We start from the raw sequence: 18,206 nt of genomic DNA, 5'->3' as shown, positions 1-18,206 counted from the left end.
TGATGCATACAAGCATATTCATAAGTGCAGCTACTGCGGAAACAAAGCATGGTGTAAACCGTAAGTTTAAATTAAGTTCATAGACACGCTGGCGTTAGTCATGCCTAAGATGAATACGATATTCATGAGATAAAAGTTTAATGAGAGGACACGCGGTATAAACAAGACTTGGTCACTTTCTAACTAAGTTAAAATTGCTAGTGAAGGACTGTGCTTATGCAAACGAATAGAAAGCAAATGTTACGTTATTTTTAAAATGTTTCCTTTTCTTTTTCATAACTTCTTTGTCACTCTTCTTCTCCACTGCGAAGCGCTGGTATTTTGCTAGTGTGTATATATATATATATATATATATATATATATATATATATATATATATATATATATATATATATATATATATGGTCAGGTTTGAGATCATATACCAGTCCATCTTCCATCCAGATCAGATTCAGCAGATGATCCTTGCCTGGCCAGGAGGTGGTTGTAACCACTAACATTGCATGCACCTCTGGTGCGCTGGATGGCCGCATTCCTGAGCCAGTGTACCCAGATCAGCACCTGCAGGGTGTACTGGGAGTTGTAGTCCCATGGGGTTACATGAATGCAGACAGGGGATGCTATAGGATATGGCTGGCCCTACTTTGTAAGGCTTCTGCCTGATCCGGAAGTGCTTCGCAAGTGTCATGTACCTGAAGTGGAAATACTCCCAGTATATAGAAGACCATGCCGTCTCACCCAGGCAAGTTGGAGTTGGGAAGTAGAGGACAAGGCTTTCCTGGAGGAGACTCATCATTAGATTGTAATTACTTGAGTTCTGGAAGAAAGAATCTGTGAAAGGAACTTTAATATAATAAAACTCGATTTGAACCCTTGACTGTGTATGTGAACTTATGCCTGGAGTCAGGAGCTCTGGGGCGCCACCTGTTTACAACATTTACAAGCCATGTTATGTTATCGTCAGAAACGGTTTTCTAATTAAGCTTGTTAGGTTGGAACAAAATCCTGCAGCCCTCCAGACTCAGAAACAATGCTCACCCTGATGGTACGTTAGAAACATCTGAATCTACATGTTACTAATGTTAGTGAAATGAAGCCAGTTTTATCAACATGCAGTGCACGAGGGACAGACGAGTTTCCGCACTTTTATTTTTTCGTTGGAAACGGTGAAGGTGGGAGGGAGGAGTAGTAATTGGTTGTGTCTGAGAGTGTCATGTGAGTGGGAAAATTTGCATCGCCAAGTTAGGTGACTATGTAGAAAAGTGATGTTATTTGTTTTTGAAATTGTTAATAAGTAGAGTTTTTTAAAAAAAAAAAAAAGCAGAAACCTTTTGAATGTCCCTTGTAGTAATGGTCGTAGTGGATTTATTTGTCAAAATGTGCATTTCCAAAGAGACTGGAGGGCATGTTGAGCTGGGTGAATGTGCTGGAGTAAGGCAGAGTGCCGCTCTATTAAACTGGAAGCGTCTGGAGCAAATGCTTATCATTGGTAACCTCTGAGGAAGGCAGACCTCTGCTATGCTGAAGCGTTTGATTAAAATCGCGCTAACCCGTCATTAATTTGTTACTTCATGTAGGTGGTGAGGTGAAATGTAAAGAAACAGAGTGTAAAAGTAGCGTAAACACAATTATATATTTCATTGTACCACTTCAGACTTGTAGTCAGTTGTTTGTGTTGCTGGCCTAAACGATGGTGTCTGAGGAGACAAAAAATATCTTTTGTTACACTGCAAGGCACATCTCTCTGGTTAGCGTTGAACACAAAACTTGTGAGTATGTTTGAGTAGTGGGACGTTGTGTCCCGTCACTGCTGTAGGTGTCGTCCGTTTGTCCACCGTTAGCTTTTTACCCCTCGTAACGTGCATCCTGCTGGTAATCTGCTGCTTTGCTGGAATGGCCTGTCTTTGTTGGTACTGCAGTCAAGCCTCTTCCACTTTGGTTTCTGTTAGTATTGGCTATATCCTTTCATATCTTCTCAATTTTTTCTGTGATTGAAACTTTCAATCACTCTTTTTTTCACCTTAAAAGCTTCTGACTGGTTATTTTTTGATGATTTCTCTGTGTCAGGTGGTCATGGGTAAATTTCATGTGAAAGCATGACAGACGCTTGCAACGAGGTTCTATCTTACATCTGAGTTAACACTGCTTCCATAAAGGGACTTTAATGGTGGGGGTGAGTATTTGATATAATTAGACCCCCCCCCCACTTCAATTGCAGTCTGTTCTTCCAAAACAACGTTGTAGGATTTCACTAATTAAAAAGGTTAACATATTTGATTCAGCAAAAATGTGTTTTAATTTGGAGTGTATGAAGATGAATTTTTTTACAGTGCGCTGTGCCCATTGTATAAACGGATACTCTATCTGAATATTGTGACAGTGTCATGGGGTTGTTGAAGTTAAGGTTGCACTGTCCTAATTAACCACTAAAAGTGCCAGAGTTCAGGCTTCAGCTGTGCCCAGCCAGGAAGACTTCATCAATGCTGGATTTAGGGAGTGGTGTTTTAAAAAGAGATGCATATTGTAAAGCTAAAACCACAGCTTTAAACAAAATGAGCTGATTTCCCAAGATTATGTACAAAATATGTTTAAATATGATCATGCACATGATGTATTGTAAATGCTTATTGTAAGATTTACAAACTTTCTTTTTTTTATTGATCAGCTGTGCAACAAGGCATGCTATTTGTGAAAGTTTTGAATTTTTAATGATGAGTAATGAATGCTGCTGTGTTGTTAATCTGGTATGCCACCCTAATAGCCAGAAATGAACAGTCTGAGTATTAACAGTGCCTGACCCGTTCATTTACTAGCATGTCGTCTATGTGGCATATGCTCCTTTATCTTGGTGAGTGAGTATCTTTTGCATTAAATAATAATGTCATTTTTCGGTGTTTTTGTTTTCCAATAAATCCTGATGTGTGTGTGTGTGTGTATAATTTTTTTATTGCAGTATTTCTGTTTTCGACTGATTCTGTTTTTCAATCTCTTTCTCTTTGTAATCCTCATAGTTTCTTCAGAAACAGGTAAACTGTTTGCTCATACCTTTTGTAGCTTATCCTTTAAATGCACATTTTTACAGATATTATTTTATATCTTTGTTTTATGTGTCTGTGTGCCCCTTTGTCTGTTTTTGAACTTCGGTTAGTGCTATTGTCTCTTCTCTATTTGAGCAATTTCTCTTCTTATCCCTGTTTTTTTGATATTGGAAATAAATCAATCTTGGCAGGGTTGTGCCCATATTTGTTTTTTTTTTTTGTTTTTGTTTATATGATCTACAATATACGATAGTCCTCATGAGGTTCAAGATTTAACAGATTCGTGCTCCCTTCCTGATTTCTAGTATAAATTTTGATTGACTGTACGATAGCACGGTGCCGTACTTGTAATAAAGCCCGTGATGACAGTCACTATTGAAAGGTGCCAACGCTGGAATAAAAGTCGTCTTGTACCCAAGTCATTAAAGTTGCAGCAAGGCATGGTAGTGTACAGAGGGAGCATCACTTGTGCCTTTTTTCCCCCCTCTTCTTCTCTCCTAGCAAAATAAACTACTAAAGAGTTTGCCACAGCAAATCCTGTTTGGCAAGTCTTCAAGCTGCCCTGGTGCCTTTAATCCTCTCAAGTCCGCCATCCCAGGCAATTTACACTTAGCAGGATGACCCTACAGCCATCCTTCTTTATGGTGATCACAACAGAAAGTCTCATCACCACTGAGAGGTAGACTTGAGTGAAAACTACCCATAGAACACAATATGGGAGTGTGCAGCATTGCTAACGTATCAATTAATGTGATATAAACCCTGTAGTTAGAATGGGCACCTGATGAGCGGCAGGGCCGAGACAAAGCAGCCAGGATTGCTGCATATATTTATGTCCACTAAAGCTGCAAAGAAACTCCTCATGCCAGACAAATGCCATACACAAACTGTGATCGTCTTTGACTGGTGGTGGGAAATGGCAGTTGTAGAGTAAAAACACTGCCATCTAATCCTGACCCGGCTTGGCAGCTTTGTTTGTTTTAGTTTTTTTTTACCCTGCATGAAGAGAATTTCAGAATCTGTCCAGTGTTTAATTAAATTTTTTATTTTTAAATAGCCAGCCTAAGTAAACTTCCAAAAAAGATTTCATCAAATTATATTATGATGTTATTTTCATGTGACATTACCAGTGATTTGGTTCACTTGCATGAACATTTGTTTGTCTTGCATGAGATTGCACTCCCAATAAAACTGTCTGTTCAGGGTATTCCTGGGGTATTTTGATTGAGGTTTGCAGCATGTTTTCTACAAAGCCGGCCTTTAACCTAATCTACTACGACCTCCAGCTTATTTTTATAAATTGCAATGACTTACACACAACTGAACACAAGTGTGCTTGCATTATATAACTCGTTTTCATCTGATGATGCTTTCAGACGTCTGCAGGTTGGTACTTCCCTGTATTTGTAAATGTGTTTATTTGGAGACTTGATTAAGTTGGTTGGGCTGCCCACCCTGTAGCTCTCCCGTTATGACTGCCTTCTAATTTGTGGGCTCTGTGTTCATTTATATCCGCTCTCCAATGGTGTCCTTTGTGGTTGCACTGTTTAGGAATGTGTCCTTGCAGGTGAACCTCTCCACCATATATCAGCACTCGGTGTATGGGACAGGAGGATTCTTCTTATAGTCTCGTACTCGGGCTTAAACTAAGCATCTCAAATAAAACTGTCCTGCTATACGGAAATACGAGGTCAGTCAAAAGTGGGTTCAGTTTGTAGGCAGGTGGCAATAAAAAAAAGATGAAAGGTGTCCGTTTCTCTACTTGTTTAAAATCTCATTACTTGTTAGTTTATCTGGCACAGTATTGAGTGCTTGGCAGAGTTGGTTTGTTTTTTTTTTTCTTTGCTTTAATTTAATTGAGGGAGGCTCACTCCAGGAAATAAAGAATACAGTGGGTGAGTTCCCCAGAAGAAGGAAGGGTGTTTAAAAAAAGACTAAAAATGATCTAGTGTAATCCAATGCAAATGAGTACTCACTTTAATAGCCTTTTAATTTTTACATTATTTTGTAAAAAAAAAAAAAATAAAAATTAAGGATTTTTCATTAAGTATAGAAAATATAAAACAATTATATAAATAATTAAAAACATAATTCCTGCCATAATAGTTAATTGTTTTACAATTATGTATCTTAGGCTAGTGGTAATTAGAATAATAAAGATATTTTTTTGGTTGCGGTCAGTGTAAGGACACAATTGCGATAACGTTATATTTACACAAATGATATTCTAAAACCTTAAAATGTCATTTTTTATTCATCTGTAAAATACACTGAAGAAACTTATATTGTCGTTTCCTACGTTTTTTTTTTTTTTTTAAACTGTGCCTGCACTTTTTATCGTTATGTATTGGATAGGATATTTAGATGGTTCCCTTGTTTGTTTAAGGAAATTTTGCTTTTATAAGTGCTTTGGCCTGTGATTATTTATAATTTCTTATTTTTAATGGTGCTGTATAAAAGTACAAAGTCTACTATGACATAACTAAAAACTTAAATAGATATTTTTTGCAAGTTTATGAATGGTGCTGAGGCCAGTTTAAGACCCCTTAAACACTCAGGCCCCTGGGGGTCTTAGCTGCTTAACGGAGAGTTGATCACACTTTGAAGAATTCAGCGCGCAGACACCGGCTCGTTTAATGCACTGCAGTATTTCTCCCTCTTGATTTCGGCACTGGACCAAATTCGATTTGTTTTCATCGCATTCCGACCCTCACCATTTTGGCTGCCGGATATTCGGTTGTTTCCTCCAGCAAGGGTGGGCAGGATGGATTAAGGTTCACCTTGATCCTTTTGATTTTTCAGATGCTTGGTCGCTTGACCGGGTGGGGCGGTGTTTGGTTTGGAACCCAGAACGCTCTAACAGTGCAACACGAGACTGATGCAACGAAACGCACAAAGTGACACTGGTACATAGGAAAAAGCCAAACTGAAAGAGAACGCTTTCATGCGTGTTTAACACACCGGTCGTACCACTGTATTGCTGATGTGTGTGTGATCGGAAGTTTGTTTTGTTCTGTGCATTCAAACGTGGAGGACACCAAGGTTCAGTAGTAATTAATGCTGCTTCAGAAATGGAGCGTCCATGTTTCCGATTTACTGCCACCTGTATGTCTATCTGGGTTTTTTTTCTACTACATTCCCAAGGACTTGAGAGTTAAGGCAATTGGAAATCGTGAATTGTAACTTTGAGTTAACAGTACAGGATGTCCTGTTTATGTAATTTACACAGAAACCGATTCATTTGGCTTTACCCTTCTTTGCAGACGTATTTTGATGACAGTTCTATGTGTCTCAGCTGCCCAACCCATTACTCTTTATGACAGAGAAACGCTCATTGTTGCCAATTTTGTTAAACATACTGGAAGAGTTTGACAGGGTCTCTGGCCCCCAAAACTTCATGTCCCACTCGTTTGTCTTGCACATCATATATAGATCATTAGGTCGTTCTTCATTGATTTGTCTTAGAGCAGACCAGATAGCTAGGAGTTATTAAAAGGTTGAATTTTATTCTTTTCAATGTAATAGATGACATCAAGAAGATAGTAATAGAGGATCATGAGTTGACGTCTCTTTAACTGTGTGAATTAACAGTGTCAAGACTAATGTCCATCCAAAAATTGTATTTCTCTAATACTAGTGCTTTGGATGGGCATTACTTGTGCTTATTTGTTGTGTTTTTTTAAACCTCCTGAATTGGACAGATGCCTTTGTGTATAAACTCTCTTTCTTACTTTTTTTTTTTTTATGGAAAAATTATATAAATTGGGAAGTGATGTGTTTTTTTTTTTTTCCCCAAACTTGTTGTTGTCCTTGTGGTAATAATCCTGCAAGGCATGATCTGATAAAGTGCCATTCTCTGTATGGGGATCTGACCTGACATGTTGTCCTGGTCGGTGGCCTGATAGGTTTTTGTGGCGTGCTTTTGGTTGTTTCATTTATTTTGTGTTTCCTAGTTTTTCTTAAGACCCCCATCCCCACCTGTTCTTTATTGCTTAGTCCTTTTTTTGGTCTGAATGTACTTACTGTACATCTGCATTGTGACATTAATTCTGTATTTTTTTTTAATCTTGCCAATTAGATACATTTACTGATTCTGCCATCAATGCTAGAATAAACGGTGAACATAAAGAAAAGGATTTAGAGCCGTGGGACAGTGGAGAGACGGCAAGTGAGGATTTAGAAGCCTTGGAAACTGATGTGGTATGTATGTCCGTAAGAACACAGAACAAAGCATGAAGTTTATGTGTTTTCATTTGTAATCCACTAACTTGAGTGATGACTGAAACATCGTGCAGTATGAAAACCAGCTTTAAAATGCAACATTACCAAAGCCCATTGTGTGTGCTTGTCTTTTTTTTTTTCGAAAAATTGTAATGCAACTGAGCCATAAACCAACCTCCTCTTTATTATAAATACATATTCCCTAATTTTAGATGTGAGTACATTATAAATACATTTTATACATGAGTAACCTATTTTTGATCTCGCAAAGTGTATTTTAAGGGTAGATGTCTCTAAAGAAAAAGGCATTGCACAAAACACAAGGCCATTCTTTCAAGAATCTAAAAATGCTGGAACTAAACAGTTTTTGTTTTTAGACCTGGGAGTGCCACTGTGCGCGATTTGTGCCCCTTTGGCTTATTTGGGCTGAAGACAAAAACATTTCAAAGTGCTCAACTCTCCCAAAAATTAGGTGAAATATATTTCAACCGCATTTACTAAAACAATAACACAGTAGAACTGCAGAGGTACTGCTCTCTGTAAAAGTGTACCATTCAACAAGTTTATATTTGTAACTTTTTTTTTTTAGCCTCTAGTTGTGTTTTGGTCAAATTATTGGTCTGGCTACTTGGATTTGAAAATTGGAGGAAACCAATCTTTATTGCAAGTATAGTATTTCCTCTTGTTAAGTTTTAGTGGTTTATTAATAAGCACCATTTATGGTTTCTAGAGTGGCTTGCTAAAACATCAGTGACTGTAGTATTTCCGTCTTAAAAATCGGGAGTGCTCTCCCCATGACTTTCTCATATACTCAGATATGGGAATGGATATGTGAGGAGTAAAACGCAAGACAAGAATTATATTTTTATTTTATGTACATTAAAGAACCATCAACAACAAATCAAATTAATAATATATTAAACAATTATTACAAAAGTAAAGTTGAATAAATCAGACTACAGCTGCCTGAATAAAAGTTAAAGTAACACTTCCTGTTAGCAGAAATATCCCAACAGCTGTTAGAAAGTTACGTTTTGTACCTGATACTTGTATGCAAAATATGGTTAACCGAAGTGAAAGCAAACTCAAGTTATCGTGTTTACACACACACACACACATAATTTCAAAAATAGTATTTTTGGACTCGGGGAGGTCTAAAACATCAACAGTCATCAAAATCTCAACATCAAATATTTGGATGATGACAATACTTTTTCACTACGAAAAAGTAAATCAGACTCGGGGAGGTCTAAAACGGTGAGATTCATCAAAATCTTGAGGTTGAATTTTTTGAATGATTACAATACTTCACATACGAGAAAGTAAAAAGGTCTGTAAAAGTCTCTGTAGAGTTTGTTTTCCAACAAGTCAAGTCAGTTGTGCCTGTAATGCAGGGTGGGCAAAGTCAGTCCATGCGGGCCGCAGTGGCTGCAGGTGCAGAACACTCGCAAACCAAGTTACTCGCAATGTATGTTTAAATATAGATATATATTTTGTCATAAGAAAGAGTCAAGACATCATAAAGATTTGGGGCAGCCACCCATATATTGTTTTTCCCAGCTACAAAAGTTTGATTTGAAGTAGCACGATGTGCACAGAACAGAGTCTAGAACAGAACTGTTGAGTTGGAGACAAGATGACGGTTTTAACTGATAAAACGGGAAATGACGTTATCGGTGCTGGAACTGGAAGTGATGTCTTCATGACCAGAAAGTGACATCATTGTCACTGCCGGAACCAAGTAGTATTTCTCGAGAATGGTCTGAGAGAGACAGCACATTCTGTCACTCCCTGGTGTGGTATGTAATTACTATTTTGTAGGCACTTTAGTGGTTTCCCATGCGCACGTGTGTATAATATAAATAATCCTGTGCCTTTAGACTGATCTGGACAAAATTTGGCAAAGTTGCTGTCTAGAAAAATACGGACAAGAGAGACTACTGTGGAGCAAAATATTTTGACCCTGCCGTTCGTAGCATTGTTGTATCCATCCATCCATCCCTCTGTCCATCTATCTATCTCACCCTGTGTGCTACAGTTTGCACACAAGTGCCACCTGCTGGCTTAGTGCAAGTGAAACACACTGAAGCCAAACTTGCAGTCAAAATGACCAGAGCTTAACATCACTTAGCCGAGCAACACCGCGTGTGCTGCTCTTATCTACTGTAATATAGAAAGGGGTATTGTGTGCTTTGGCAGGATGCTGTTGGGTGAGGTCTAATCAAGAGTGGAAGTGCAGTACAACACAAAGGAGAATCGTAGGGTTTTTGTTTAACTCCTACTTTGTCTTCTTGTCTTGATAATTTAAGCGCTGCAAACTATCAACCTTGAACTATTAGGACGGTGTTCACGATTATAACACAGCAAGGTGTTACCACAATTCTGTTATCCAGTTGGACCAGAAAAGAACCAATTCTCAACTTTCAAGAGCAGAGACGTTGATGTAGGCAAAGTGATGATAATGGGTGGGACAGCTAGCAATACCAGCAGGGTCACCATTTAAATAACACACAGAAACCTTAGATTTTTTCTTTTAACTTAATATGCAGATATACCCAGGCAAGGCCGGGCACTTGGACTAGTTAAAATTGTACCCGGCAGAAGTATTGCTCTTGTTTCCATTTCCTCCTGCAGATTGTCAAACATCACACAAGAAGAAATTCAACTGTCTTTGATCAAATGCAGCCCCATCCGTATAGTTGACTTTAATCACTGTCTTTGCCAAAATGAATAATATAAAATGAAAAATACCTGTAATGACATATGGCATTGGAGGACAATGTAATCACGGCCTATGAATCAACAAAGAAACAGTGCTTCATTTCAAATTAAGCTTTGAAAGTGTGCTAGAAGTAGTGCAGGATGCGTATTTTATGTTTAAACATGCATGGTGCAGAAAACCGTACTGTGTGTGAGTAGCTTTCAACTGAGTTTGTAGTGGGAGAGGATGGCTTGTCACTTGAGTACAATTACCTTTTCTCAGCATCTCACAAGTCCTTTGGAAAGAAGAAACAAACTGTAGTGTTTTGGGTGTAGTGGACAGAAAGGTGGGAAATGACGACAAGGTGACAAAATGTGTTGTGCTGAATGAAAAGAAAATGAGAAGCCAAGGATGTGAGCATCAACATTCCCTGTTCATATATTCAGTGGATAAATATTGTGTGTAACCTTAGTATTTATTGATTTGCTGTGCTTTGTCGTCTTTCCCTAAATTTGTTACAAAATAGTATATATAACAAAGCATCACTGTAACTGAATAATATATGTGTGTTTTTTTTTTTTTTTTTCTTTTTTATTCTTCTCTCTCTATCTCCTCAAGTCCAATGGCTGGGATCCCAATGACATGTTCAAATTTAATGAAGAAAACTATGGTGTTAAATCTACTTATGACAGCAGTCTCTCCTCTTACACGTAAGTTGTAAAATATCACATTTTACTGCATTATTTCACAAGCCGTTTTGCTTGTTTCTTGACTAAATAGTCTGTTATGGATTGCGCATTAAATTATCAGCTTTTTTTATTTACTATTTAATGAATGGGGCTTTTGTTATGCAACCTTGAGCATACTTGCCAGAGGCTTATCCAGCTTTATTTATCTTTACTATTTTTTTTTTTTTGTCGGCTTTTAAATGCTCAACTAGTTTGAGTAGCACATATTAAGGTGGCTGAAAGGAGGAGTATATTTTTATTACACTTAGTAACTGTTTGGGAATAAGTGTGACAGGACAAGGTGACCAAATCGATCAACTCAAGTGAAGAGTCCCAGAAGAAAATACAATTACTTTACAGACACCTAACAGCCATTATCAGTTAGGCATACATTGGTCATATATTGCTTTTTACACAGAATTTTAAATAGAGGGTAGGGGGCAGCTCATTGCTCCAGCTAGGACTTAAACATGAAAAGAATCTGGACTGAGATTTGATGCCATGCAGATGAAGTTCATCAGCAGAGCTAAGTGGTAGAAGCTTATTAATGTCTCCATATACAGCACGTGATTGATAGATTTATAGGGAGAGATATACTGTGTACACATGTTTGTGTGTGTATATGTGTGTGTATGTATGTATGTGTATATATATATATATATATATATATATATATATATATATATATATATATATATATATATATATATATATATATATATATATATATATATATATATATATATATATATATATATATATATATATATATATATATATATATATATATATATATATATATATATATATATATATATATATATATATATATATATATACACACACACACACTAATGACTGGGAGCCTGATCGAATCGGGCTACAAATTCTACATTTGTGAAATCCATACTTTCTCTGCAAAGAATTACTTGTATTTTTAAGTCCTTGAAATGATTTTGTTATCACGGCACTGATTTGTACTTATTATAAACCTTTTCGGCCGATGTAACGAAGAGCTTCCTGTTTAAACGGGGCTGCGAGACGTGAACTCAGCTCTTAGGCGCACCTCATTTGATTTTTTCCGGCAAACAATTTTTCAAAACAACAATGTTTTACGACTCTAATCAGAGTCAGAGTAATAATTATGTTGGCGTGGTCATTTTAGATCCGAGATCGGCTAAAAGTTAAAACGGTGACCGTTGTTGTTAACCAGCCGTCATTACTCAGTTTGCCAATAGATATCAGAAGGACGGGTGCCAAAACTGAACTGCCCAAAGATAGATTTTGATGTACCAAGCAATTGGCGATACATTCTAAATTATTTACGGTTCTGGAACTGTTGAAGGGTTTAAGTCAGTCGACGATGTTAGTCCTGGAAAGTACGCCCCACCAAACCAACGTTCCAAAAACCAACTGATCTTACTGTTATCTGCTCGAACCAACACCGACTTACTATACTCAGCCGTCCAGCGGTGTCACTGCAGCATTTGAACATTCTTAGCCAATCATGCAATACTGCGTCCGCGTTTGCCACATTATGTTCTAACTACATATATATAAATAACATAGCATTGGGGAGTAAGGTGGGGACCCATGAAATACAATTATAGAAAATTGATTTTGGAAGGAAGGTTTAGTATTATAGTTTTTAAAAGTAATGTAAGTAGTTTGTAGTATTGCATCTTTCTTTACTCCGCGTCTAGAATCTTGCAAAGATGGAGGGTTTCTTCCATTTCTAATCCCCCAAACTAGTTTGATCTCACCTGTAATGCCGTACTGTTTACAAGTTTTGTTGTCCATGTATTGTCTTTATGCTTTACTCTTGTGGTAGCAGTTACTGAGCCTTGTCTTTAATATATGCAGTGTTAGTATTGTATGAAATGTTCGTGAAATATTTTAAGTATTAAAATTTGAATTACATCTTCATAGGGTGCCTCTAGAGAGGGATAATTCAGAAGAGTTTTTGAAACGGGAAGCCCGTGCAGCCCAGCTGGCAGAAGAGATCGAGTCCAGTGCTGTCTACAAGGCGCGAGTAGCACTAGAAAATGATGACCGCACAGAGGAGGAGAAGTACACGGCTGTGGCGAGAAGCACTGAACGAGAGGGGCACAGTTTAAGGTTGGCAGCTTTGTTTCTGTGCTTTATGACAATGAAAAGTTTTCTAACTAAAGCTTTAGACTTCACAAAGTTATACTTTTCTAGATTGAATCACGCACTGCATGCAAGGAAACAAACCTTTCATACTTTGAGCATGTTAGGTTAGAGGAAGGGAATGTATGCAGTGGAAAAATCCAGCTTGCCTTGTAGCCGTGCATAGTCAAAGGCATGTTCTGTTTAACTTAAATTGTTTACTCAATAGTCATAAAGCATAAGAACAACCATCTAGAACTGTGCCAATGAAGTAATCAAATGCATGTAACCAAAGTCCCCTAAATTACTAAAAAAGGAAGAGCTCCAAAAAACAAATAAAACAAACTTAAAAGTACACAAATATGCCCTGAACTAGACCTTAAGCACACTTACATAAAAAGTCAGTCAGTCATTTTACAACCCGCTATATCCTAACACAGGGTCACGGGGGTCTGCTGGAGCCAATCCCAGCTAGCACAGGGTGCAAAACAGGAACAAATCCCGGGCTGGGTGCCAGCCCTCCACAGGGCACACACACACACACCAAGCGCACGCTAGGGACAATTTAGGATCTCCAATGCACCTAAGTTGTAATTATTTAACCTGTTTTAACATGAACAAATAGTGGTAAAAATCTGTTAAGAGGTCTTACCTCTCTATTATAATAAAAAAAAAATCCTGGGACGAGACATGACTTTTTCAGAGAGATACTTTCACTTCCCACGAGATGAGACTTTGTGCCAAATTTATTTTAACCACACCCAGGGCCGGAAATAGAAGACAAAGTAGAACATCATAAAGAATTCAAAAACGTTGGTGTGATACACATGCAGAGCAGGTTAGAGATAATGGAAGTACAAAAATTCAAAAGTCTCAAAAAAATTATAATGAAAATTATTTTGCAGTGAAATAACGGAACAGCGAAAAGAGATCGAATATATTGTTTGGATTTGAACTTTAAGTCAGAGACTTTTAGATCGTCTAATTGTTGTTGCCATCAGGGAAAAATAGTGTTTCTTCCTAATGAAGAGGCATATCCACGTGAATTAAGATTTGTTGTTTGGTGAAAGTGAAATCCACATACGTGAGTGGCAGAGACACAAAGTGGCTGTTGCTTTGCATAGGCCAGGGGGTTGGCGAGCGAAGCCCCTTAGTTTTTTAATATAAAAAAAGATGCGATTCTCAGTAAGAAAATTCACATGCACATTTTCATCTATTAATTATTTTGGTTAGTCACTTGTTTTTGTTCAGACCACCCTTGAGTATAAAGTCAGCACCTTCAGGTAGTAGTTACACCTCCTTGGCATTAACTCTAAGCATCTCTTGGGCATTTAAGCCCCAGTGTGTCTCAGGTTAGGCTGTTATGATTTGATGTGAAGTGTGAAATCCAAATAATGTTCTGGACAATATTCTATTGCTATCTAGGGCATAAAATAACATCATACTACAAAGATCATGAATATTCCTTTTCATTTTGTCACTCTATGGCAACTCATCAGTATTCATGAGTGGGATGAAGCCTTCAGCCAAAACAAACAATGGCAGACAAACGCAAAGCTGCGAAGCCAGTTTTAGAACAAACTAAACCAACTGAATTAAGCTTTAGTTACGACAGTCTGAGTTGGTCATCGGACGTTGACACGGATAGTCAAACTGATGTACACTGTACTGTACGACCGAACTGCCATGATGTGCTCGGTGACTTCAGTCTCATAAAGCTGCAGCAGGGTACAGTATCTAAGTGGCAAAAATGACTGGAATCAAGCAGAAGGACAAGGAAGACATTAGCCTCCTATGCATTCTTATGGTGTGGCATCTGTTAATGTTCATGTTGGCGGAAATGTGGAAGTCAGTAAGCTTTACACTGTGGTAGCCTACAATAACACACAGGACGTGACGATCATGTGGAATGGGCCCAGAAATTCTTCTACTGTACTTACTGCCACGTCAGGCTGTGCGTTGGTGACTGTCTCAAAATGTCACACGCAGGACATGCACTAAATCTGCATTGCTCCACCAGCGGGCACCAGACAGACCTCTCCTCCTGTATTTATGTTGATATTTTGGCATTTACATGTTTCTGTTACATTTAATAACTTTCTTTTGTTTTTGAAAAAATTGTGTTTGCCTCATTTTTCAGGGGGTTAACATAACGGTTGAGCGATTTTAGTAGTGTGAAAATCGCTATATAAATTATTATGTGAACATTTGTAGAAAAGTGTTATGGGGGATCTTGTTAATTTCAGCACCTACTTAGTATGTTTGCCTTTCCTAGTTGGGTTTACAAAAAGGAAAGTGTAATACAAATGGCTCATCTGTCATGTTTTACCTTTCTCCATGCAACTTTCAGTTGTTAAGGGATTCCTAAACCTGGGTTCACTTCCCGGGTTCTCCCTGCATCTGCATGGGTTTCCTCCCACAGTCCAAAGACGTGCAGGCTAGGTGCATTGGCGATTCTAAATTGTCCCGAGTGTGTGTGTGCGTGCCCTGCGGTGGCCTCGTGCCGTGCCTGGGGTTTCTTTCCTGCCTTGTGCCCCCCCCTTGACCTTGTAGTTAGGATATAGCGGGTTGGATAATGGACGTATGGGTAAACTTTGTGCGTGACTGAACACAGTTTAACCATTTCTCACATGAATGTTCAGATTTGCTACTCTTTTTATAATTGGTCTGCAGTTACTTAGTGTTTATTATGGAGAAAAATGTCTATTGTTGATGGCCTTATGTTTTTTTTTTTTGTTTTTTTTTTTTAATGTGGCCGAAATTAGGTTTTTTTAGTATTTGTTTTGAAATATTAGTAAATTTCTCAATTTTATTTAATTGATTTGTAATTGAAGTCAGAAGTTTCAATATACTTTGGGTGAATTTTTTTTTTAAACTCGCTTTATAAGTCTTAAACAGATTTTTATACTAACAAACTAAATTTTGCTTATCGTTTAAGATGTCTGCTGTGTGCAGGGCAAAAGTCCTTTTTTCCATCAATGTTCACAGACTTCTGAGTATTTCACTTTTTATTGATAATATCACAATTCCAGTGGGTCACACGTTTACATAAATTTTGTTCATATTTGGTTGCATTGCCTTTAAATTGTTTAATCTAAGCCAAACGTTGTGTGCCGCCTTCCACAAGCTTCCCACAATAAGTTGCTGGAGTTTTGGCCCACTCCTCCAGACAGAACTGGTGTAACTGGGACAGGTCCGTATGTCTCCTTTGCTCACACACACTTACTCAATCAGATTGATGTCAGGGCTTTGTGATGGCCACTCCAGTACCTCGACCAGGTTGTCCTTAAGCCATTTTTGCTTGTGGTCCCAATCCATTTGGAAGACCCATTTGTGGCTGAGCTTCTAAGATGTTACTGCAGTGTATCTCTCCATCATTTTCCTTCCTCTTGATGCCATCTATTTTGTGAAGTGCACCAGTCCCTCCTGCAGCCCCCTCAACATGATGCTCCCACCTTCATGCTTGATGATTGTGATGGTGTTCTTTGGCTTGTACGCCTCACCCTTTTTTCTTCCAAACATAACAATGGTCATTATGGCCAAACGGTTCAACCTTGGATTCATCAGACCAGAGGACTTTTCTCTAGAAGACCAAATCTTTGTCCCCATGTGCCACTGCAAAGTGCAGTGTGGCTTTTTGATAGCATCTTTGGAGCAGTGGCCTACTCCTTGCTGAGCGGCCTTTCAGGTGATGTTGATGTTGGACTTGTGTTACTATGGATATCGATACTTGTCTACCTGTGTCCTTCAGCATCTCCACAAAGTCCTTTGCTGCTGTTCTGGGATTGACTTGGACTTTTGGTGCCAAAGTCCGTTCTTCCCTAGGAGGCACAAGGCATCTTTCACAGTGGTATAATGGCTGGGTGGTCCATGGTGTTTATACTTGCATATTATAGTTTGTACGGATGAATGTGGAACCTTCATGCAGTTAGAAATTGTGCCCAAGGATGAACCACATTTGTGGAGGTCTTGGCTGATTTCTTTTGATTGTTCCCATTATGTCAAGCAAAAAGGCAACGAGTTTGATGGTAGGCCTTAACCTCCATTCACATGTTGACTCCAGTGAGGCTAATTGGCTATCAGAAGCTCATTGTCTGATTGCCTAAAGGCTTGACATCATTTTCTGAACTAGTCCAAGTTGTTTAAATGCGCAGTTAACAAAGTATATGGAAACTTGTGACCCACTGGAATTGTTAGATAATCAATAAAAAGTGAGATACTCTGTCTTGGAGCATTATTGGAACAAAATAACTTCTACCCTGCACAAAACAGGCACCTTAAACCGTATGCCAAACTTACAGTATGTTTGTATAAAATCTATGGAGGGCTTATAAAATGAAGTATAAAGAGTTCACCCGAAGTGTATGCAAACTTCTGACTTGAAATGTATTCTCCAGATTAGATTGAATAAACTTTATTAATCACATTTGGATGTCACCATCACTTTGCAGTTACTCCAGGTCAGGTCAAGTTGGGGAGCATGACAGCGCGTTGCTGCACCCACCACACGACAAAACAGCTCTGGATCTTTGGCTGGCAAACACCTAGGCAGACAAGTGGTCCAATCCCAACCTCTGGAAATGCCACAGCCAGGTGTTACATGGGTGTCTCCTTTGCCTGGTGCAGCCACTCGGGTCCTAAACAATGAGGATCAGCCTCAGGGAATCACGCCACATGGCCGTAGTGCCATAACTGACACTCCCTCACAATGCAGGTCATGTGCCCCATTCCGGACTCCATGAGCAACACAAAGTCAAACCAATGGTACCCAAGGATTCTTCAAAGAGACAATGAGAGTCCAGTCTTCATCTCAGGTCACCGGATAGCATCCATGTCTCGCAAACAGGGAGCACCAGGACTCTGAAGTCTTGGCCCTTCGTCCTTTTTCAGAGATATCGGCAGGGCCACACGCCCCACATAAGTTAAATGTCCTGTGCTTGCAGGATGTCTCTGTCGTGTTAAATTTAGTCCCATGAGCAGTGATATTTTAATTGATTATTTATAAATTTGGCCCACATCAAGAGTCGAACAGAGGTCAGAGTTCAGTGGTCGCAGGCTCTTCTTTTTGGTGTTCAGTGCAGCTAAGTCAAAAAGCAGTATTGGAACAAAAAGGGTGCTATGCTGTGTTAGAAGCTGCCTGTTTAACTCTCTTTTCTGGTTTTTGACTGTCTTTCTTTTTCTCTTTCTGTACATTCATGTCTAGAGACAAATACGTTCCACCTGGACAAAGAAATCGAGATGGCATGTCCTGGACAAGTGTAAGACAGAGTTCTCCAAGAATGACACAGCCAGGCTCTGTATCTGCATCTCCACGTGCCGTCACTCACAATTCCGAGTACAGCCCAAGCTCTGGAGTAGAACAGAGGGTGGTTAATGGAGGTAAACGTC

At 38.7% G+C, this 18,206-nt stretch overlaps 1 protein-coding gene across 9 annotated transcripts in view; it reads left to right on the top strand.

Moving 5' to 3' along the window:
* Positions 1-18,206, top strand: part of atxn2 (ataxin 2) — a 103,854-nt gene that overhangs the window by 38,657 nt on the left and 46,991 nt on the right. For 6 of the 9 annotated variants that reach the window (XR_005635908.1, XR_005635906.1, XR_005635907.1 and 3 more), the window contains exons 6-10: positions 3,012-3,026; positions 7,117-7,238; positions 10,579-10,670; positions 12,618-12,806; positions 18,022-18,197. Coding sequence is in view for 1 of the 9 variants with exons in the window: in XM_039772184.1 (XP_039628118.1) it covers positions 3,012-3,026; positions 7,117-7,238; positions 10,579-10,670; positions 12,618-12,806; positions 18,022-18,197 (594 nt within the window). In the remaining 8 variants the exon portion in view is untranslated. The remainder of the gene's footprint in view (positions 1-3,011; positions 3,027-7,116; positions 7,239-10,578; positions 10,671-12,617; positions 12,807-18,021; positions 18,198-18,206) is intronic. The other 3 variants (XR_005635912.1, XR_005635911.1, XR_005635909.1) reach the window with 1 other exon arrangement.

Source organism: Polypterus senegalus, chromosome 12 (genome assembly GCF_016835505.1).
Source record: "Polypterus senegalus isolate Bchr_013 chromosome 12, ASM1683550v1, whole genome shotgun sequence".
Classification (NCBI taxonomy): domain Eukaryota; kingdom Metazoa; phylum Chordata; class Cladistia; order Polypteriformes; family Polypteridae; genus Polypterus; species Polypterus senegalus.
Note: the sequence above shows the minus strand (reverse complement) of the source record. Positions and strands in the feature narration are given on the sequence as shown.